At 29.0% G+C, this 23876-nt stretch overlaps 3 protein-coding genes across 7 annotated transcripts; 1 reads left to right on the top strand and 2 right to left on the bottom strand.

Annotated features, from left to right (window-relative positions):
• The first annotated feature begins 5277 nt into the window (after nucleotides 1–5277).
• LOC101506071 (phospholipase A1-Igamma2, chloroplastic-like) lies at nucleotides 5278–10911 on the top strand. Its single transcript, XM_004493692.4, has 3 exons — nucleotides 5278–6697; nucleotides 9827–10071; nucleotides 10389–10911. Exons 1-3 carry the CDS (start codon nucleotides 5451–5453, stop codon nucleotides 10415–10417), a joined length of 1521 nt encoding a protein of 506 aa, XP_004493749.1. The 5' UTR covers nucleotides 5278–5450; the 3' UTR covers nucleotides 10418–10911.
• A 148-nt stretch (nucleotides 10912–11059) lies between these two features.
• On the bottom strand, nucleotides 11060–11731 carry LOC101505752 (photosystem II reaction center W protein, chloroplastic-like). Its single transcript, XM_004493691.4, has 2 exons — nucleotides 11538–11731; nucleotides 11060–11439 (listed from the first exon to the last, which is right to left on the bottom strand). Exons 1-2 carry the CDS (start codon nucleotides 11638–11640, stop codon nucleotides 11126–11128), a joined length of 417 nt encoding a protein of 138 aa, XP_004493748.1. The 5' UTR covers nucleotides 11641–11731; the 3' UTR covers nucleotides 11060–11125.
• A 479-nt stretch (nucleotides 11732–12210) lies between these two features.
• LOC101504348 (probable galacturonosyltransferase 6) lies at nucleotides 12211–18892 on the bottom strand. 5 transcript variants are annotated; one of them, XM_027332658.2, is made up of 9 exons: nucleotides 18532–18892; nucleotides 18405–18439; nucleotides 18023–18061; nucleotides 17736–17883; nucleotides 17558–17634; nucleotides 15563–15882; nucleotides 14800–15157; nucleotides 13274–13789; nucleotides 12211–12876 (listed from the first exon to the last, which is right to left on the bottom strand). In XM_027332658.2, exons 1-9 carry the CDS (start codon nucleotides 18641–18643, stop codon nucleotides 12601–12603), a joined length of 1881 nt encoding a protein of 626 aa, XP_027188459.1. In that variant the 5' UTR covers nucleotides 18644–18892; the 3' UTR covers nucleotides 12211–12600. The 5 variants fall into 5 exon arrangements, with proteins under 5 accessions (XP_027188459.1, XP_004493747.1, XP_004493745.1 ...); XM_004493690.4 differs by having other exon boundaries at nucleotides 15563–15879; nucleotides 17558–17628; nucleotides 18023–18064; XM_004493688.4 differs by having other exon boundaries at nucleotides 17558–17628; nucleotides 18023–18064.
• Nucleotides 18893–23876: the final 4984 nt, after the last annotated feature.

The raw sequence follows: 23876 nt of genomic DNA on the forward strand, positions 1-23876 counted from the left end.
ACTGTATGAACTTTTCGCATATTGAAAATCCTGTTAAGGTGCATGCTTAGTTGAAAAGTTGTTTTGAGCATTCAAAAACTTAATTGCTATGTGTTAACTGTTATTTTCTGGTTGGTGACCCTTTACAACTATTGTGGAAATCTGGGCTTTGCCCTCAGATGAGAGTCAGGACGGCCCTACCGGTTCGTACCCTACGGACAGGGATGGAGATGGGAACGCTTGACTGCTGTTACGTTAGGAGGATCTCACGGGGCGCGTGGAGATCACTCAGGGTGTATAGTTTTTGGTAGGATGATCATATTAGGTTGATGTATAGGGACTAGACGTCCTACTTTTTGGGTTGGAGTATTTTGATTTGGAAAACTGTACTTATACTAATATTGTCAGTTTGACATCTTATTTGAATGGGTCTCATGTACCATTTGTTGTTGTGTAAATGTTTTGGATTTATATTTGGAGAAACTTTTCCGCTGCTTGTAAATTATAATGACTCAATTATTTATCCAAAGGCATTTTCTTGTTTATTTCTCTATTTCAGTTTAATTTCTTTTGAAAAAAAAAATACACTCTCGCTTTGAAAAACGGGGTGTTACAGATGGCATCCAAAGAAAGATCTTCTCATAAGAGGTGTTAGGGATTTGTGATGGTACATTAGGTGTAGACAAATGATGAGAAGATCACTTTAGAAATTCCATACTATTTGTTCATACATAGTTCAGGGGGTCTAATTTTTTATGTTGTTCATACCATTTACCCGTCGATCTTGATTCATCATTCTTCTAAAATTGAGATATATTAACCTCTACGAATATAATTGTTGAACTTATAAATGAGAATATGTTATCTTGATTTCTCGTGAAGAAAAAACATACCTAAATTTTGATACTTCATGCTTCACAAATTTTGATTTTAATGGTATGAATGATGTTGCACACACCAGAGTTTTTAAATACAACAATTGCATAAAGTCTTTGACATCACATGTTAAAACTAAAAGTGGGAGTGTTAATGATGTTGTTGAGAAATATTGATCAAATTGTTGGGTTGTGTAATGGAACTTGACTAATCATCACCAAAATGGACAAGTATGTTATTGAAGGAACAATACTCTCGTGAAGGAATATTGGGAATAAGATCTACTTACCTCAATTGTTACTACCACTTTCTAATTCAAAAGTTTCATTTAAGTTTCAAAGAAGGTGATTTCCTTTGGTGTTATCATTTGTAATGACTATAAATAAAAGTCAAGAACAATCTTTGAAACGGGTAGAAGTTTACCTACCACAATTTATTTACTCTCATATACATCTATATGTTGCCTTCTCAAGAGTGGCGTTGAGAAATGGTCGAAAGATAATGATTGTTGATCATCAAAATCAACAAACAAATATCACTTCAAATATAATTTATAAAGAAATATTTCAAAATTTAAAATAAAACATTCATTTAAAGTTGTATTTTGTTTTCTTCGTAAATAATTTTCATACGTTCACTTGACTTGTGCATTGCATAATTTAAGATCTAATTTTACTAATTTTTAATATTCTTAAATAAAATAATCATGTATTTTTATGTCATTTTATATTTATAAATATTTAAATTTACAAAACATATTAATTTTAGTTGATTATCTTTCTAGCTATAAATGTACTAAGTGACATATCTCTTATAATAAGAATAAATTGTTTTTCATCCATGAATCAATCAATAAATTCTACAAATTACCCTCTCTTCCCCTGCCCTACCATATTGTACATCCGTACCTTAACCATCTTCTTCCATAGCCACTACCATTTCCGTAGCGTCACTCAATTAATTTACAAAGTCTAAATTATCTTTTAAAATGTCTTTTAATATTATATTTTTTATTGAAATAACTTTTAAATTAATTATTTTATTATTTTTCTTAAATAAATATTAGAAAAATTTGTAAAAGAATAAAAAAAAAGATTGATTTTCTTTTTGAAAAAAAAAATTCAATCATTTTTTATACAGAAAAAAAATTGAAACTTTTTTTACAATTTTTTTTTTGAAGAACAGTAAAAAAAGATTGTTTCTTGAAAAAATTTCAAAAGAACACAAAATTTTGAAATAAAATTTAAAAGATGGTTTTAGCCACAAAATTTTTAGAATTTTTTAATTTTAAAACTTCTTTTTTTTTTAAATATTTTTAACTATATTTTTTTTGTCCTTACAATATATGAACTGATGACAATAATTAATAAATTTATGAAATTAACACCAATAATCATTACTATACTGTTGTGAATCAACCACAAAGGAAAAAAAATGTTGCAACCTATTCACATAAGCTTCTACTTCCTTCTAGAAATTTCTTAACTACTAACGAAAAAAGTGGTTACTAATATAAGTAAGATTAATTTTAAATTTAAATTGTTCAAAACCAATTAAATATAAGAAATAAATTATCTTTAACTAATTTAGTGTTGAATATTATCTTCAAAATGTTCTGTAAAAATGACTTATTTTAATTTTTTAACTGTATTTATTTTTCTGTAATGTGCAATAAATATTCCAATAAAAATATAAATCACAATTTTAAAGGTTAAATTAATAAAACAGATTAAATTATCAATAAATCTAATTATATATATATATATATAAACAACATGCAATAAAATTTATTTTACTACCCTTATTCTATTTGTTGACATCTATTCAAAATTAATGATATAATAGTTTAAAACATCTCTTTATCTGTTAATCACTTTGGCACACTTATTTGTTTATCACACTATCTATTAACCAATGTACTATTTATTTTATCTTCATTTTCTTTCCATTTTTCATTATATTTTTCTATTTCAAATTTTAAATCTTATAAATTTTCATCTTAACATATTTGACATTGACAAATATAAAAAACACATAGGAAAAATATAGATTATTGATACATAAAAAATATGAGACACATATTTGTTATCGATAAATATAAATAAATAAATAAATAAATAAACATAAGATAAATTTTGAGTTACAAATAAAATTTTACACGAATATACAATTATTTGATATGGTATTGAAATTCATAAAGCTTAATAGCGAACAATAAAAATACATAAGATGTTAATTTTGATATATCTTAGACATGTTAAATGATTTTAGATTTGTGGAAAATTTTAAATGTATGATTAATACGATGTAAACTTTCAACCAAACAAAAAAAATGTAAAATTAAAATAAATAAAGATTGAGAGGGGTTTTTCTTGAGAGGATAGAAACTAAAAAAAAAATATCACTAATAAATATAAAAAAAATAAAAATAAATACATCTAACAAATATTTGTCATTGATAAATAAAAAAATACGTGACACATGTTTCTCACTGATAAATTTTAAAAAAAAATAATCACAAGATAAACATTTATCACTTATAAATATAAAAAAATATTTATAATCGATAAATATAAAAAACATTTGATCAATATTTGTCATTGATACATAAAAATAACACAGGATAAATCTTTGTCACAAGTGCATATATACAAACATAGCATAAATATTTATACTAATAAATATAAATAAATAAAAAATGCGAGATTAATATTTATCAGTGATAAATATAAAAACACCAGATAAATCATGATTAGTTAAGTATTATCAATGTATTTTAGATTCTACAATTAATTTTGTTAATATGTTTAGATTCTACATGTGAATTTTGCGGAATATAATAGACATATAACTTTGAAACTCTTAACTCTTAAGAGTTAGATAGTGATAAGTTTATATTCACAATGACTTCTTAACAAAAATCAAATTCATTTTAAATTTGTGATATTTAATCTGAATAATTTTTTTCGTGTTTCTAAAAGAAATATGAAATCACTTGTATATATGAGATACAATTTTCTTAAAATCTTATGTCGTACCATGAGCTTATAAATTTATTAACCATCACGACTTCAACTATTTATATATTGTTGTCCAACTTTCCTTTTAAGATTAATTTAATGTTTGTCTTTATTGTATAATAATTTGATTGTCTATGTTTCAACTTATAATATTGTGTTTTGATTATATCATAAATTATTAACAATATAATGTTATAATTCATTTTAATATTTGTGAAAAAAACTTAAAAGAAAAAATATATATTTATGTCATTATCTAAGTCAATCAACTAAAATAACATATCATGTTTATTCATATAATATTTAACTAATTATTTTATTCACAAGACATATTTTGAATTAAAAAATTAAACCCATGCAGATGCACATGTCTCTTATTAATTTAATATTATAATTAATTTTATACACGAGACATAGGTGGCACTATACTAAACAAAATTTAAAAAATAATAAATGAGAGAATGAAAATTCATTCATTATGGGACACAAATGCGTAGTTATGTTGTCGAACCACAAAAATTAGAGCTGAGCGGGTTGAGTTTATCAGATCGAATCCATTATATATTTTAGCAAAATGGATGGGTTCGATAGAGTTAAATATAAATAGATGATTAAAGATGGTTCAGTGTGGGTTGTTACAATTGATTGTAGGTTCGAAAATTCCGTCCAGGATTATCAAACTCAACTGATCAGTGGATTAGAGAATTGAAATTCTTAGATGTAAAAGACATAATTTCACTTACTTAATTCGTTTTCTTTCTATATTTTTAGGATGACTCAAATTATTTAATGACTTCGAACGACATCCAATTCTCTCACTTATGTTATGGACCATTTTGAAAAACACTTTCTAGAAACTAACTAAAAAATGTATGAGAAAATTTTTACTTAAAAAATAATCCAATCAAAGATTGATATTGATAACTTGATCTTATCCAATAGTCTAGTCCACTAAATCTTTTTATCAGAAACACATTTAAATCAATGACATAATCGATCCAAATTAGGTCAATTGTTAAAATAAAAAAAAAAAACACTGCTCCTCGTGATGCACGCACCAATTATTATATTATTATTATTGTTATAACCTCGCGGGCACGTGTTTCATTTCCTTGCATCCGAGAAAGACTTCCAGATTCAAAGGAAGTGTTGCCCAACCTACTGTTTTTCTTTTTCAAATCTTCTTTAGAGACTTACACAGTCATTTCAAATAACACTAAAGTTTATAGATTATAGTCTCTTATATTTTCTCTTATTGTTATTTTTATTATCTTAATTGAAGATAATAAAAATATTAATTAAGAATATATTTTTATATCATTTGATATTTATTGATTAATTCAAATATAATTTACATATTTGTGTTATCGTTACAAATGTTTTTATCTCAATTCTATTTACAATTACATGAGGTGAGGGAACATTATTATTTTCTCAATTCTATTTACAATTACATGAGGTGAGGGAACATTATTATTTTATAAATAGCATACAATATATCATTTTTTATTCACATAATCAAACAAGTGAGACTCCAACTCCAACTCCAACTTCACTTCATTATTCCACTCCAACATGGCTTCATCAATCTCAAACATACTCATAGCATTTCCCAAAACCCATCAAGAATCCATCTTCTTAGGATCCAATTCCAACAACCTCAAATCCCAACCAACACAACCACTACTAACCCTTAGAACAAAAAAAAACACCACAAAATGCAACGCAACCCAAATCAACACACAGCTCAAATCACAAAACTCAAAAGCAAACAACCAACTCATACAAAACGTATGGCGCAAAATCCACGGCGAAGATAATTGGGCCGAACTTCTCGACCCAATGGACCCACTAATGCGATCCGAACTAATCCGCTACGGAGAAATGGCCCAAGCATGTTATGACGCCTTCGATTTCGACCCATACTCAAAATACTGTGGCAGTTGCAAACTCAGATCCCAAGAATTTTTCCCATCGTTAGATCTTCCACACATAGGGTACACCGTAACACGGTACCTCTACGCCACAGCGAATGTTAACGTCCCAGATTTTTTCAAAAGATCACGATGGCCAGATAAATACTGGAGCGAACACGCGAATTGGATGGGATACGTCGCCGTTTCGAACGACGAAACAACAAAACGGTTAGGTCGTAGAGACATCGTTATCGCCTGGCGAGGAACCGTTACACATGTCGAATGGGTAGCGAATCTTCAAAATTTCCTTAAACCTATTTACGAAGACATTCCTTGTCCCGATAATGACGTTAGAGTAGAAGCTGGTTTTCTCGATATGTACACGGATAAACAAATTAAAGACGGTTATTGTAAATACTCAGCGAGGGAACAAGTTTTAGGGGAATTAAAAAGATTGTTAGAAAAATACTCTAACGAAGAAGTTAGTGTTACGTTAACAGGACATAGTTTAGGAAGCGCGATGGCAACGTTAAGTGCGTTTGATATAGCGGAAACGGGATTAAATATTAGGGAAAACGGAGAAAAGATACATGTTTCAGTGTTTTCGTTTTCGGGACCGAGGGTTGGGAACGTGAAATTTAAAGGGAGGTTGGAGAGACATTTAGGGATTAAGGTTTTGAGAGTTCGTAATAAACATGATTTGGTGCCGAAATCGCCGGGGTTTTTTATTAATGAAACATCGCCAGCATGGTTGTTGAAGATTGCGGAGGATTTTGATATGCCGTGGTGTTATACACATGTTGGAGTGGATTTGGAATTGGACCATAAGATTTCACCTTTTTTGAATCCTGATGGGGATGCTGCATGTGCACATAATTTGGAGGCACACTTGCATGTACTCGACGGGTAAGTTTTCTGTCTTTTTTTGCATGTGAATCTTCGCTTTCTTTTATTGAATGATAAGTGCAAAAATCATGCACTTATGCGTCACATGAATAATTTTTTAACTACTTATAATAAAATTTTATATAGATCTTTAAAATTATTTAATTTTTGTCATAATTATTACTAAATTCACCTACATTCAATTGTGTAAAAAAAATTAGTCCATAAAATTTAAACTCTTTTAAAAAATAATAAATATTAAAATTAAAGAATAAACATGGTCAATATAAAGTAGCATACTCTTTAATTTCCATATTTATTTATTTAAAAAACCCACTAATCCACTTGAAATACTTGAAATAGTAAAGGCTGACATTTGAGTTTTTAGAGCTTCATATTAGAAGCACTCAATTTATTATTTATAATTAAATTTATTGACATTTAAATTTATCTTCTATATTGTATATAAAAGGAGTAGATAGTTTAGGTGTGGTTTTTTCTTTTCTTCAATTTTATACTTCATTTATATTACTTTAGTTATAATTTTATCTCTTTTAGTTAAATAATAAAGACTTAATTGTAGTTTTGATCCATCTAATTTAAGTTTTTACGGTATTTTATTCAAATTTCATGGGTATTAATCATTCTACATTGTTGTATTATATGTCACATTATTTAAATTCTCACGTCATCATTTTTTAGTTAAAAAATCAGAGAAAGTGACAAAAATTATCAACTTTTACAATAGGAGAATCAATTTGGTAAGTCAGTAAAAATAGATGGACCAAAAATAAACAAATATTATTTTTTGAAATATTTATACTCATATTTAAAATTATACCAATTTTGGCATGACATTTTTTCTTTGTCAATCAAATAATTGAATATTTTAAATAATCGCATACAATTTTATAAATATTATTTTTATTGGTTAAAACAGAGAAGAACATGTCACACTAGTTTGTAATAATAAAATTAATCTCTAAATTTAGAGAATTAACTTCAAATTATTTTATTAAAGGACATAAATTGGTACAAAAAATTTATCCAGTGCAACTTCGATAATAAAAGGTTGCGGAAATTTTTTATATGTTGGAGCAAATATTTTAATTAATCTATAATATAATATCAAAAATATAATCTCACTTCTTCACACTTAATGTATGTGTGAGTTTCATTTTTAGAATAAAAAAAATACAAGATTATAAATTTGATTAAATTCTTTTAGGGAAAATTGTTCACAAACTTAGAAACTCAATTACAATTTTGTTTTACTCGCGATTAATATATTACAAAAACTCCAAATAATTTAGAACCTCTAGAGTAATTGAAAACAAATATACATTAAAAAATATTTATTATAATAAATATCTTTTAATGAAAAATCTAATGTGTTGATTATTAGCATCATCCTTAAGAGCTTTACAATGTAAAATGTTTTTTTTACTGGATTTATGTATAAGTTATTTTATTTTTAGCTAAAGTAGCAATTTAAATGAAATATATTGTCTGGTTCATTTCAATCATCTTGCATTCATGAAACACAATTAGAAAAGTGTACGAGATGAAGGATGTATGCATAGTAGTCTCTCGATATCCACCATGTTAAATAAAAATATATTTCATATCAACTTGTAGCTAGAATGTATTTGCGTGACAAATTTTTCGTAGATATTATTACCAACTGTAGAGTCAAACTTCAAAGTAGGAAGAGACTAAAATACTATAATAAATTATGAATTGTTCAAAAGAAATAATATTGCAAAATTTTTAAAATACAATTTTATAGTTGAAAATTCTTTAATGATATTGATGTTATGTTTATTTATTCTTAATCTACAAATTTAATCTAAAAAAATTATTATTTTCATGTTAAGAATCTTATATTGATTGAGATAAGCGAAGAGTTGTTACCCTTTACAAATTGATTTTGTATAATTGTGTTAGACTCGATCTAAATTCTAAAATTATATGTCTAATATCCGTCACAGATATTAGCAACGAATGTGTTTTTTTTTTTTTTTTGGTAAACACAATTGATGCTATCAATTTCTTAGTTTATCGTGATCTATGAAAGATGGTTTTACTTTATACCCTCCACATTTAACCTTTACCCCGCAAATGCAAGGAAATGACATTTTTGCTTTTGTATCAATCTTAAAATTAGTAATTATTCACCATTCTATCATTTGACATTTCCGGTAAAAAAGTGAGTGAATTTTTTTCAATTTTACCGGAAATTTTTTTAAGTTTTTCGGTACACATACTCCAAAAAACTTCAAAAAAGATTTTCGATTCATATGCCGTTCCGGAAAACTTGATTCAAACATTTTCAATAAATAATATCTTCAATCTATTTTTAATTTATTTTGCAGTTAAAGTCATTTGGTGTGTACCGAAAAACTTGTGACACATTTTTACTCTTTTGTAATGAAATTTTTTTAAAAAAATTCTAGTAAAAACTTTTCTGTACTAGAAATCTTCTAAATTATTTTGAGATAACTTCCGAAAAACTTTTATCTACCGGATTTTTTTTTTTTTATTTTGGTTCAAATTTTTTTAATAGGTAGAAAAAAAGGTGAGTTTCAGTTGATAAAATAGTAAAAGAAAAATCAAACATATATTTGCCATTTTTTAAAATTTGTAGAAGTATAGGGTATTTTCCCGATCAAGTTTGAGGGTGGAGGGGACTAGTAGCAATTGGGTCCATCATATGAAAACGGACAATTGAAATGACGTGTAACCAAACTATAAGGACCACATCCATTATATAAAAGGATCATCCCATCAAGAAAACAAATAAGGACAAATGGATCCATTCACGGTCGCTGTCCTTACACATTTAATTTTATTTCTATAATTCAATATCAAACTTGAATTTAAACGGTTGGATCTTGGTTGTACGATTACGAATGTGTGAAAACGTGACTGTGTCAATTTGTTGAGTGCAATCAATATAGGTTCCAATTAAAGAATGTGTCATTTAAGAAAGCTTGTTGTGAGAAAATACATTGTGAATTGTGATAAATAACACGGCTCTTAAATTTTTAAGCAATGATATTTTGTATCAAAGCTTTTATTACTCAGTTATTGTTTAGCTTGGGTAATGAAATCGAGTACTAAATAATTAACTTTGGTAATGATGAGCAGATACCATGGGAGAAACCGTGGATATGAGGCAACAACTAATAGGGACATAGCTTTGGTGAATAAAGCTTGTGACTTTGTGAAAGATGAGCACTCAGTGCCACCAAGTTGGAGGCAAGATTTGAACAGAAATATGGTTAAAACTGAAGATGGAAAGTGGGTTCTTGCTCAACGCCCACAACTTGATGACAATTATGAAGACATTCAACCACATCTCTCTCAACTAGGCCTCTCTTCATCTACTAAAAGTTAGTAATTCTATAGATATCCATGTCATCATGCATACTTTGATTTTAATTTGGTGCATACCGAATATTCTATCAAGTTGAGTATACTATACTACTAGTGACAAAATGTTCATGAAATTATTGCAAATATATGTACAAGTACTACAACTGCAAAAACGTTTAACAATCATTTTCTCAATGTTATTAATCAAACAATCATTTTCTCAATGTTATTAATCAAACAATCGATTAAAATTTGTCTTTCTTCTTACTCATGGAACATGAGACTTAAGACAATAATATATCATTAATATGATTAACATTTTGGTGAACTAAAGCTCTTTCAGGGACATACCATACCATGTAGTCATCTCAAAAACATTGATTTCATGCTTCCAACAAAATGATATGATTTTCTCAACCTCTTTCCATCTCTGCATACACTTTCTATACTTTATTCTACTATCTCTTCCACATGTTGCCAATATGGTGAAGACCCGCTCAATTCTCATGTCCTTCTATATTCCGCTGATTGACGAGATTATCTATCTCTCTTCTCCACTTTCCAAGTTGGAACTACACAACTTCTTCTTACCAACCGTGAGGCCAATTCTTGTGATGACGCTCTCGCCGTACATGGTCATGATATGGATCTTTCTTTACATGTTTTATATGTTATTCCTACTAGATCTTGGTTTATTGGCAAACAATGTAATTGTTGAAACTCAAGATGCTTCAGAAGAATCAGTTAGTTCCTTCTTCCTCAGCACCTGAAGATCCTAGTAGTGGAATTGCTTAAATATTCTATTCTCACAATGTAAATTCGGTCATTGGTAACTCTAATTTCTCTATTTGTTTCAATACTTCTCAACTTTCCCAAGACAATTCTTCAACCTCTTACCCTTATTGGATATTAGATAGTGAAGTTTAGTACATAATTGATTTGTACATATTAGATCGTGAGTAATGAATAACGAATTAAACAAAGAAAGAATAGACAATTCGAAAGTAGCATAAAAGTGGAATGATATTGTGAAGTCGGAACTAGGAACAAATACACAAAGTAGTTTTAGTTTTACAGAGACAATCCAGAGTCTTCATCCTCATCAAGCGAGGACGCGTAGATAAAATAGAGAGTCCATATAAGACCAAACACACCAAAAAGGATCCAACCAAGAAGGTTGTTGCTAAGCCCAAAAGGAAGCCCAGTTCCTTCGGTGCTCATTCTTTCATCCACCAAAGCAATTGCTGCTGGGCTTGACAACGTTGTAGCGCAGATAGCTGCTATCAATGATGCTCCCATTCCTATGTTTGAGCTGTTTTCCTTTACAAAAGACTTTTCCATAATGGAACACCTCACTCTTCCCACCTTACACATTGATGGCAATCCTATAAAATTACGTAAGCAATATATGAATTCTTATGTCATTTAATATAAGGAAATTGGTGGTTGATTCAGTAGGAAAATGAATTGAGGAAAAACTTACCAACGAGGGTCTGGAATGAGACTCCAAGAGGTTGCTTATGCACAATACCTGTACTGCGGATGATCGAAGAAGATGTTGGGGTGCCAGCAATGATGGTTGCCATTTTTCTTCAATACTGATTCAGGTTTCAGACTCTTGTTTATTTCATACGAATGGGCAAATATGTCATAATAATAATTATTGTCAGCTTATGCACCACACACCGTGGATAGATTCACAAATGAAAACCCGTGGCTAGATATCCGTATCTGCAAATACCAAATTAATGTTATCCACGTGTCACATAATTTGTTATCTGTCCAATACTTCACTTGCACAATTGTAGCTCGCTCCCCCAATCAGTACAATGAGAGATTCCCCGCATTCATCAGTAATTCAGTACCACTCCTTCAACCATAGAACAAGACAGTAAAAAAAAAATTCCTGAACATACATCATTCTCCCGATTTTGTATTCTTCGGGGATGAGATGTATAGTAAAGATTCATTTAAGAGAAATAATTTGTTTAAAGTTCTGTAATAGATGATTATATTGTCAAAATTATATGATTGCGACAGCATTCCTAAATAAATAAATTAGCATACAGTTTACACGAATAATACTTGACTACCCACAGTTTTCTAGCTTTTCATGCAACAAGAAAATCAAGCACAGACAACATTTGACTCTACCATTGAAACGATAGCCGTAATTTAAATATTATGTAAATCTGTATTCCAAAGTAAAACACAGCTTCAATTTCTAGTCTGCACGAAATCGTGTAAACTACTGGCAAATGATGGTAGTGTAACCTGTAATAATAGAGCACGGGAATGCGTTATTTACACAACAAAGAATGGCATCTCCAAACAGCTAAAATGCCTATTGTAAGTCTTATTTCATCTTTAATGACACTACAAATAAGCTAATTTTCTATGAAGATATATGTCAGAAAATTCTGGGAGCTATGAAGAGCTTTACAAGAAGAATTGCCAAGACCAAGAAATAACTAAAGCAGGCAATCAATGTGCCAGCAAACTAGTCAAAAGAACACCAGCCAAATAGAGTACTTTTAGATGTTGGGCTACGCCTGGAGATTGCAACGTCGCAAAAGAGAGTGGTCAAACTTGATAAATTTGGACCAATAACTCTTGTATCTTCCCATTCCAATATCCAACCATGGCTTCCTAATTCCATCATAGTGTATAACAGCAGCCTGCTCAATCTTATTACTGTCGATGCCCGAGTCATAACCAAGGCCAAGAATGTGCCACCGTCTGTCCAAATACATTATCTTGTTATAGAAGGTGAGCCAGCCTAAAGGCAGACTGCCGCTGTTCAACAATGGCATATTGGAGCCCTGCAATTAATTACCCAGAGAAAAATATGCATCAGATTATCATTGCATCAAAATTTTATAGAAATTAAATTTCTGCTCCATCTAACTGCAATTTAAACAATAACATTGACACATTTCTCAATAGAATCAAACATTGGATAACAAATCTAAGGAGTTGTTCAGTTTCAAATATTTTTATGTTTTAGTTTCTTATTTTTTACTTTTAACTACAGAAAAGCCACCTAGTTTTTTTTTATTTTTTATTTTACAAGAAACAGTGTAAACAATAAAAATGTTTTTAATTCTACATTACATAACCAATGCAAGGAACCAGAGATTATGAGGACAGGTATCAAATAGTTTACACTGAACTAAGAACTAAAAGCATATAACAAAATAAAGATTTCTTTAAGCATACCCTTTGCAAATATTTGTGATAGACACCAGTTAAGTTATGTCTCTTCCACTGCTGTAAATCAAACAAGTTCATCCCAAATGCCCATGTGCAAGCATTGACATCAAACCTCTTTGCAATGAATGGATCTGAGAAGTTTATGAACATATCCATCTTGCGAAATGAAGTTTCACCTTCCTGACAAGTCCCAACTCCTGCAATTACTTTTCCATTCATGTCAATATTCCATAGTGTACTGAGATCTTGTTGCACCACCACATCGTGATCAAGGAGCAAAATCTTATTTAAAGTGGGGAAGATATCTGGCAGGTAGAAACGCAGGTAGTTCAATTCAGAAGTATATCTTGGATCACTGGAATTTTGTTCCTTTAATGTATTGTACTTGGACAACCATTCAAAATTGTCTATGTTCTGTATATGGATGGCTGCTTTCCCAGGAGGATTTAATAAGAACCACATCGAGATTGCAGGAAAGTTGAGTGAATTGGAAACTATATGAAACACAAGTTTTTCCTGCTCCTGTGCAATTTAAAAGCCATAGCTAAGTTTTCTTATACAAACTTAATCCTTAACATTGGATTCAATAAAGAGAACTTTCTCAAGAAATTTTCAAACAGAAAAAAATTCTAAACAGTGTTAAAACACTTTAAAAAGTTTTATCTCACTTGGTAAGGTTAGTTACATGGATCAATCGATACCAATAACATTTTATCGTATATTAATTAAAAATAATCTAGCATTTATTTATCAACTTAATAAGAGGAATTACTTCTTAGGGGATCTCATATAGGCATAGCTTTCCTATCTCACTGCATCTCTTGTATTTGCTAAAATAAAGACACTTCTATAAATTGCTAACAAAACTAACAATGTAGAAGAGCTCATCCTCACTGGAAAATCACTGTTTCTTCATTATTTAATGGTGTTTGTGATGTTATCAGAAATAACTTTTTTAAGCAAACTATAACAATATAGTTCTTCTATAAGAGCAGTAGATAAATTGAGAAAGGTATTAAATGTCAAAAAACATATCTTAAAGGATTATTCCCTCTCATCTCAAAAATAAGCAACCTATGCTTTAACTGGTTTGACTACTTGATTGTGAAGTAAGATCTGCACTCTACAGCAACTAAAACTGCAAATCTAAGACAAATCTTCTTTCCAGGCTGTAGAAGTAAACTTCAAATTTCACTCAAAATAGCTAAAAATGAAATTCCAACTAAAACACAACCACGTTCAATGAAGGATAAAAAGGAAATGAAGTTAAATTGTGCCTTCTCACCACCTCGCCCTATCATCATCCACTTCAAATGTAAAGAATACAGTGAAGAAAATCCTCAAGCATCAAACAATTAAGTACACATGAAGTGCACTAAATGTAGAAGACTTGAGTGTCATCATTTGTCCAAAGTTAAATTGAATTTCGTTTTCATGAGTTGAATCAAGGCTCAACAAAAGAAAATGCACAAACAACTAAACAAAGGCAAGAAACAAAAAGTTAAATCAATTTCATAAAATGTATTAATTACCTTGGCATTGGAGACAGTGGAGTTAACAACCACCGCACATGCCAGAACATTGTCAGAGAAGACAGCATAATGATGAAGTTCCGTATCATGAATCTTATTTTCATTTGGCAGCTTTCTATCCTCGGGTCTCAGGGCAAAGTAATCAGAAGTTAGTTGCATAGAAAGACAATGAAGACCTTTCGGGGTGGTCCTTGCAGCAAGGTGAACAAGATATGTTACTTCGTGTTCCTGAGAACGAACTTGTTCTTCAGTATTTTGATGCATCGCACGGAGCTTAGCAGCCATAGCAATGCAGTCAGGGAAAGCACGGTTGGCTTTAGACAGTGAAGCTTCCATGTGTCTCATTCTCTGCAAAGCACTGTGAACTTCACTTGTTTTCAGATTGAAAATATCCTCGTTTTCTTTTAACAGTTTAAGTCGCCAAAAGTATACATGAATGTTCTCTTTATTGTTATTTTTGTACTGGAAGACACCATATTTTCACATATTGGAATTTGAATTTTTTAGAAAAACTTATGTTTTGATTCATCCACATCTAATTTTCTATATGAAATCTTGTACATTTGATTTGCTTTAATCAGCAAAGAGGATATGAAGGAACAAATAGAAGAAAATTGAAACATACTGGGAATCAGCTGAGAAAATTAGTAGTAGAGCAGAGGGATGAAGTGAAGGACTAAAGGATTAGTGTTCTCTTCAGACTTGTACATTGTAATAATTTCTGAACAAAATGCAAATTGAAGAATTACAGAGAATACTTTACCTCCTCGAAAGATCTGAATCCTTGGTAGCTTCTCCAACTGCATGTTCCATCTCTCTAATTCTCAGCTTCAACTCCTTCACCAAGTGTGAGGTGCTGCTTGGTGGAGCAAAGCCCAAGTAAGCCCTTGCTCTAATAATTTGATCCTTAATCTCCATAACCGTATGATTTGTCGCTCTCCGAGACTGATGGCGTGAAATCTGATGATGTTGGTTTAACGTTGAACTAGATTGCTTTTCTGTCACTTTAGTAATCTCGTCTGTATTTCTTTGAGAGTGAGTTTTTATATTCTCATTGTGCATAACTGTTACATTGAATTTCTTCTGGAAATAAAAGCAATTTTAAAAAATTGATATTTGATTACATGGATTGTTTCTCCACAATATATTTTGCATTTAAACATTGAATATGCATACACACACATATAAAGTTTTCCATCTAGAATCATTATTTCTTTGATTTTATAAGTCACTTTCCTGCCAAGTAAAGATCTATGCATCTAGTTAAAAGCATGGACTTTCTTTTGTCCTAGTTGTAATTAAAAGTCACAATTTTCAAGATGTATCAATTGCTTAAATTACTTTGATGTCTTTTCTATGTTCACTAGAAATGTATTTATTCTCCATGAGTGGACGCGAAAACATTTAATGTAAGGATTATATTTAGAGTAAACTTTCAAAATTAAAACATTAAATGAAACTCCTTGGTCTAGATGATTTTAGTTTCCTATTATGTTAGTATATATGGGACCAGAGAGAGTAATACAAAGAAAAACGAAATCTTGTGTTTAAAAACTGAATAGATAAAAGAGTTTAATTTATATGTGAGTGTAAAGAGTTTTTACACCGTCAATGAATCATAACCGTTAGATTATTAAAAATGTTTATCTTTAATCGTAACTACTTCAAAGTCACACAAATGAGCGGTTGTGATGCCTTGACAGTGTAAATTTTTTTACACTAACAGCGTAAGAAAATTAAACTCTTGATAAATAACATCTGTTATAAAGACATGTTTTTTATAGCTATTCCCTTGATCTGTTTTTAACACTCCAATAGCAGATCAGCTAAGATCAAAGCAACCAATAAGACCTTGCTATATCCAATAAAATTAGGTTGGCTTCACTTATAAAAGCTAATCTCCCTAGAAAACTGACCAGAACACTCCAATCCTCTCCCTAAATCATAAATTTCAAGCTAGGGGCCTAGTAAACCTCGTGGGTTATTGATTTGCCAAAGTCCTTCAAAGTTTAAACCTTCCTACTGAGCTAGACATTAGGCACAAATAAAACCGACCACTAGGAATGATTTCATATTTGATAATGTTCAAGAAAAATGGAGAGCATTCAGAGGAATCAATCTCGAGTTGATGCCCAAACAAAATATCAAAAGTGACCAAAATGAGGCTATGCTTTTTGATAAATTTGTATTATAAGATCAGCAAGTAATAAATTGTTTCTGTATGTAGTCAAACGTGTAAAAGAGCAGTAGAGTAACCGGTTACCGGTATTCTTATATTAATATTAGCACAAAGAAAGCATATAATAGGCGCATTAGTGCATTCTATAGGAAGTCCAAGTTTATGTTCCAATTTCTTATCATGAATAGCATTTACGTTAGGTCGGAGAAATTAGAGTCCGAAAATAAAAACCTCAAATACATAGCTCATATATCAGATATGTTTTTTCTGTCAATATGGTTCATTTAACTATCATTAAATGCACCTCCAGGATTTTTCAAAAATAAAAACAACTTAAGCTTTCATCACATATTTACAGTAATACCTTTGAACTCAAAAACATTTGAGATTAAACTTTAAAGAAATGAAATGATATTGACAGGCAATAAGATTATATGTTTGCATCTTCTGAAATTCAAGAGCACGGCTACTTCCTTTAGGGAACACTATTGTGTTAAACTTTAACTTTTAGAACAGGAAAACAACAATCATACAGCCTCCAGTTTATAATGGCAATAATTCAAAAGAATTAGTGCAAACCTGATCTCGACCCGTGGAGCACAATTCTTTCGGCTGAGCTTCCTGGTCTTGTGTTTCGTCATGGTCGATTTCTGAAACTTTGTTACAATTAAAATTTCAGACAGTAATAACAGTGTTTAGCATTTCAGTGAGATAAAGTTGACAACAAAAATTAAGAAGTGGACCTAAGGATACCAACCATTTTTTTCCAATAAATTATTTCTGGACCCCTCAATTCTAGAATCCTCAGAATCATCAAAGTTTTCCGAACTGTCACTAAACTTTGAACCAAAATCATTTTCTTTATAAACAACTTGCTTTGGCCCTTCTAATTCTTCCCTGTCTTCCTGAATCGCAAAAAAAAAGGTCCGAATCACAAGCAAAAGTTAGATATATTTATCATTCAAATCAACGGAGGACAAAAGAAGTAACATTTAAAAGTATTTAACACATGATGGCGAAAATTCTAATCAAATCATGAATTACCTGTTCTATAGCATTTAACTTTAAAGGATCTGTCCTGTACTTCTGCAACAAACAAATAACAATCAATTTGATTTCCGAAGCAGAGCATTAAAAGTTGTTGAAAGTTCAATTGACAGTTAAGGAAGCATACCAAAAAAAAACATCCAGCTAAAATAACTAAATATGAAATATCAGATTAACCATTATTAAATATTCAATAAACCAAGAGAAATTTCAATTCACCAACACTATAACAGCACAAATCAAAAAGTCAATTCTACAAGTAAGAAAAACATAACGCTTCACAATAAATCATTACTAGCGTGTTGAGCTATCGACGAAATTCAGATAGATAAATAAAAATAAAAATAAAGTGCCGATGCTTGAGAATCAAGAGTCTTACAACACTAGATAATTCATCAAGAAACTCTTTTCGTCCTGAAACAAAATTCAACAGAAAAACAAAAAATCAATGAACAAACGGAAATAGTGAATAGAGAATTCGGAAGACGCAGAGTTAAGAGTTTGACCATCGCGAGTGAGAACTTGAAGCCTGCGAGAGACGAAAACTATAGGAGCAACGACGGAGAGAGAGAGAAGACAGAGGATCAGAGACCTCTGCCACCGATGAGATTGCTTCATCGATGTTGTTCACTCGCTCTGCACATTTCACGGAAAACGGATCAAAGAGAATGAATTCGATGCGTCGAATACAAGTAATCTACAAAATCACATAGAGGCTAGGGTTTCTATCTTTCAGTTATTCGCTATTGCGCTTTTTAGAGAGAGAAAATTAGAAAGACTGGAAACAGCTTCATCGTTCATGTTCTCCCCCTGCAAGAAATGCCTTTGTTAAATCTCTCTCTCTCTCTATTTTTTTGGTATAGTTATTATTTTTTTCTCTTCACATTATATACTTTAGCGGTTGCCTCGAGATTTGTACCGCCAAGTAGGTTGACACGTGAGAGGTATGGGGAATTTTTTTCTACGATATTTTTTTTTCAAATTCTAAATTACTCTGTTTAAAAATAATACTAAAATGTTTTTTCTTCTGAATTTCTATTAAAGTATTTTCAGGATACCACCGTCTAAAAGAAAAATAATAATAAATTAATAGTAGGTCGTATTTTTTCTATATTTTTTTTTATATTAAATAATTTAAAAATGAAATATAATAACTAAATAATAAAAAATATTAATCATTCATTAATAATAATATAAAATAATTAAAATTAATAGAAAAAATAACAAAATTATAAAAATGAAGTAGAATTGTCCATAATATTAAAATAATAATTTAAATTTGATATGGTTAATGATCCAATTTAAACCATAAAACAAGTTTCTAAAGATCTACACACTATAATTTTTATTTTAATGACAATAATTCAATCTTTTAAATTTCAGATCACTCATCTCTCATTCATATTTTTAAACTATCATGTTTAAGTTTAAATGTTCATATGGGGTCAAGTATATGCAGACTAAAGTGTATAACATATGTGTACTATGTTGGTTGTCTAACCACTATCCAAATTATTATCTCCTTGTTACAAACAATTATGCTTAGTCTCTCTAACTTTTTGCATTTCTTTTAATTGATTTTAATCATTTTTATATTATTAATAATTAATATTGTTATTATTTATTATTAATTTTTAATTATTTATTATAAAAAATAAATATAAAATCATAACCTAGTCTATTATTTATTTTGCTTTACATATAATCGCATCTTAAAAATGTAGTCTAGTAAAAACTAAAAAAATAGAGTATTTTAATTTTCTTTTGTATCCTGCAAAATAAGATATTTTAAATTTTGAAATAAATAAATAAATACAAAGAATGAGAATAAAATAGTAAACGCAGTAATTATTTATTTACTTTTTAGAAAGTAAAGTATCTATTATTGGTAAATAAACTAATTTTATATTGAAAATCAATTAGAATAAGTTTTTGTCATTTATCTTTCAAAATAATTTTATAATATAATTATGTAGTAGTAAGATGGATGCTTATTATCTTTAAATTTTAAATAAATATAATGGTAAGAGCTAATTATGATGAAATAAAACAATGGATAATTATAATAACATTAGTGATGAATTGTGGAGATGAGGATAAAAATTATTAGAGGGGTATGTGTTAGGTTGTCATTGATGAGAGTTGTGACGGTCTATCGATCATATATTGATATCTTGATAGTTGATACCACTTATATGCACTTTAAACTATTGATATCTAACCATAATCACCCTATTAAGACTGGATTCTATTCATTATAATTATTTTAAGTGAAGTGATCTTGAACCTCCAAATATGTTGGATAATCAAATCTATCAACTGTATTTTTTAAGGTATCAAATTTAATCTCCTATTTTTTATATCATTATATATCTCTTTTTATGTTTGATGGTTGAAATATAACTATTGAAAAAAATTAAATGGAAAGAATCATTCTCCATCATATGTAATTTAAAATTGAGTGTAACTTGTAGAAAATTTGAATTAGGCGAATATTAATGAATGTTGTTCAACGATTAGATAGAAATTAAAATACAAAAATATTTAATTAGAAGTATACTGAAAATTGTCTTTTCAATTATTTAAAAATTTATTTTTTCTATAGAAATTTTTTATTTTTGATAAACTTCTTTTCAGCCCTAAATGAATACTATGATTATAGAAATTTAAAAGAATTTACATTCTTCAAAGACGTATTTATGTTATGAAAATCTTAAACTAATTTCTAATTTATGAGAATGTTTCAAAAATTAAGTATTCGATTTTTTATATTCGTCCTCTTGTTTTTTATTATAAATTTCTATTTATAAACAAAATAAAATAAGTAAGTAATTTTTACTTCAGTGACAAATAACTTTCATAATATATATTTTATGTTAAACTATCAAATATATTCGCTATAGGCCGACACACATCTAAATTTTGTATCGTTGTTAGTTTACATTTGTCGAGTGCTTATTTTATGTCGATGTTCTCTGCTTTTTTTTTTTTGATATATTCATCGTTGTTTCTAGCCTTACAATTTTAAAATGTTTGACTTTGCCTCAATTTTTAATATTGTTTCTTTGTTGTCACTTTTAATTCATTTATTTTGAAATTTTCTAATAACATCATAGTTGTTTTTAGTTTAATATGATGATCTTCGTACCTCATTGGTGTTAGAGTTGATGGTTTAGTGACTTAAAAAAAAAAATTAACAATGAAGGTCATAGGACATGTCTGGTTGATGTGATGCCTACAACAATGCAAATGTACTTAGATGAAAAACTTTCTATTGAGGGGAGCATATCCATATGAATAGGTGAACTCACACTTGAAGGAAATATATTGGTGCACCACGTGTGTGAGTACAACTGTTAATTTCACAAGCTCATTAATTATTGATCATAACCTATATATTGGAGGAGTAAAAAATTCCATAGTTATTAAAGGAAAAAAAATGAGTCCCCTAAAAAATAATTTACCAATAAAAAATAATTTACAAATTTTTTTATTAGAAAAAAATAATTTAAAATTTTTTCGAGAAAAATAAGTTTCAAATTATTTTTCAAAAAAAGTTATATATTAACAAAATATTTGGTCCATAAATCCCCTCACTCGACCCACAACAAATAATGAAATAATGAGTTAGAACTTTAAAAAATTATTTTAATAGAGACCTAATATTAAGGGGCTTAGTAGAAAATTTTTGAAGATGAACTTTAGAGTTTTATTGACGACTCTAAATATTAGTAAAAGTCTCGCATTGGATTGGAATTTGAATTTTGAGCTCAATATAAGAGACGGAACACATATGTACAATATCTTAAAATTTTAAGCGAAAATATGATGTCCAAACAATTTAAGTTACTACTATAAACCAATGCGATGTTATTCAGATCGCCTCATAGTCTAACACAATCAAAAGAGAGATATTGAAAGAAAAGAGAAAAAAAAAGTAATAGACAAAAAAAAATTATGAGAGAAACGTAGTAGGTAGAAAACATATCAACCCAAAGTACAATTTAATGTTTGTGTAGACCGCTATTGTAATTTTAAAAAATGTAAGATTATATCACTTTCATTATTGATTCAGTAAAAAATTCAAATTAGACATTTAATTATTAAAATAGATGTCGAAATATATAATTTATTATTATAAAAAAAATTGAAAGAAATAATCTAATAATTCATAACTATTATAATATTAGAGATGTAATATCATAAGTTAATTGTCTAGAATATAACTTGAGCATTAGCATAATTCGACAAAAGAGATAGTTAATACAAATCTTGACACAAAGTCATGCAAATGTATTAATACACATATTAATCCTTCAAAGAAAAAAAAAAAACAAATATGGAATACATAATATATCCATGATTCAAAATAATTCCCTATAAATTTTAAGCAAACTATAGTGTAAACTGATATGTTTCATTTCTCCAACTTGTGATCTAAGCATTTTTACCTATAAAACATTTGAATAACGTTGAATGAAATTACATCTCAGTGGATTCAAAGGAATGAAACTAAATCAATTAACATTCTAATTCATAGCTATCTTTATCTTATGAGTTTCTCTTCTATGTATAGTTTTGACTTTAAATATTCAAGCCATCAGACGTGAGTAATCTAATGATTTAAACTCTATCTAACATACATTAGTTTTACTAATGCCCTCTTCTTGTTAATAGCTTTATTTTGGTAAGATTTGACATAATTACGTTCGTAAGTGGTGCCTTACTTACCCTCGCTTCCGTCGTATATAGAAGGAGAATTCATCTAGCTAAGATGAATCCTATACTTCTCACCTTAATCAAATATATAGTAATTATATATAACAATCCACACAAACATATATAACATCATCTATTAAAAAATATATTAAAGACTACCATGCACTAAACCTTGAAAATTATTATGATAACATAAACTATTAAGGCAATTATATCATACTAATCACATAATGTAAAATAAAATTCAAGAGAACATGTTTAAGATGTATTTTTTCAAAAACAGCCCCAAATTTATGTTATAACAACTTAAAATTGGGTTTAACTACATAGTCAACTGACAGAAACTTATAAATATCATAATTGAGTGAATGAGTACTCTTTGGAAAGCTTATGATGTCTACTTTATAGATAAAATTTTATTTTATTTTTATTAAGCCCCTAATTCTTGTAGTTTATCAAAACAAAACACAATGACAGAAAACAAACAGAACATCAACTCTAGTCTAACTTGTAACCCATTTTTCAGCATCAATACTCAATCAAAAATCATGAATTTTGTACTCAATTTGAAGGTAATTGAGTATAGTTTCCAAAAAACTAAAAATCATTCAAAACGAAGGTCTATAGAAAAAATTATGACCAAAATATCACACATATGTCCTGCAAAATTCAAGTTAATAACATTCCTTCAATCACACTAATTTCCTAACAATTCTTTGCAACAATAATGCTACAAATTATGAGTAAATCAGTAATGAACACATCAAAACAACATCACAATTTTCAATTTACTCAATTTAATTGGTCACAAAGGTGAAACTCAAGATCTTTAATTTCAAACTCATCAAAAGAGGATAATTTAATGTCATAAATGAAACTCAATACTATAATAATCTACTCTCAATTTCAGTTATAGAACTTCACATGCATAAATAATTTTAACCATCATTTCAAAATCCCTAAATCTAACCAAGAATAAAATTTTAAAAAAAATCATTTTCTTCTTTTCAAACCTTTAAACCCCAAATCCTTATTCTATGGAACATATTAATTCATACATGCATGAACGAGAAAAATAGAAAAAGAAAATTCACCTCTTGACTTCCAAAATAATGAAGAAGATAATGGTACT

The sequence above is a fragment of the Cicer arietinum genome, chromosome 3, assembly GCF_000331145.2.
Source record: "Cicer arietinum cultivar CDC Frontier isolate Library 1 chromosome 3, Cicar.CDCFrontier_v2.0, whole genome shotgun sequence".
NCBI lineage: Eukaryota > Viridiplantae > Streptophyta > Magnoliopsida > Fabales > Fabaceae > Cicer > Cicer arietinum.

Coding starts and splice junctions, on each gene's coding strand:
- LOC101506071 (XM_004493692.4), top strand. CDS start 5,451: ATGGCTTCATCAATCTCAAACATACTCATAGCATTTCCCAAAACCCAT. Junction 6,698..9,826: donor CACTTGCATGTACTCGACGG/GTAAGTTTTCTG, acceptor AATGATGAGCAG/ATACCATGGGAGAAACCGTG. Junction 10,072..10,388: donor CCTCTCTTCATCTACTAAAA/GTTAGTAATTCT, acceptor GGTGAACTAAAG/CTCTTTCAGGGACATACCAT.
- LOC101505752 (XM_004493691.4), bottom strand. CDS start 11,640: ATGGCAACCATCATTGCTGGCACCCCAACATCTTCTTCGATCATCCGC. Junction 11,440..11,537: donor CTCATTCCAGACCCTCGTTG/GTAAGTTTTTCC, acceptor GTAATTTTATAG/GATTGCCATCAATGTGTAAG.
- LOC101504348 (XM_004493685.4), bottom strand. CDS start 18,643: ATGAAGCAATCTCATCGGTGGCAGAGGTCTCTGATCCTCTGTCTTCTC. Junction 18,065..18,404: donor TTGATGAATTATCTAGTGTT/GTAAGACTCTTG, acceptor TGTTTGTTGCAG/AAGTACAGGACAGATCCTTT. Junction 15,883..17,557: donor GCTCCACGGGTCGAGATCAG/GTTTGCACTAAT, acceptor TTTTATTTCCAG/AAGAAATTCAATGTAACAGT.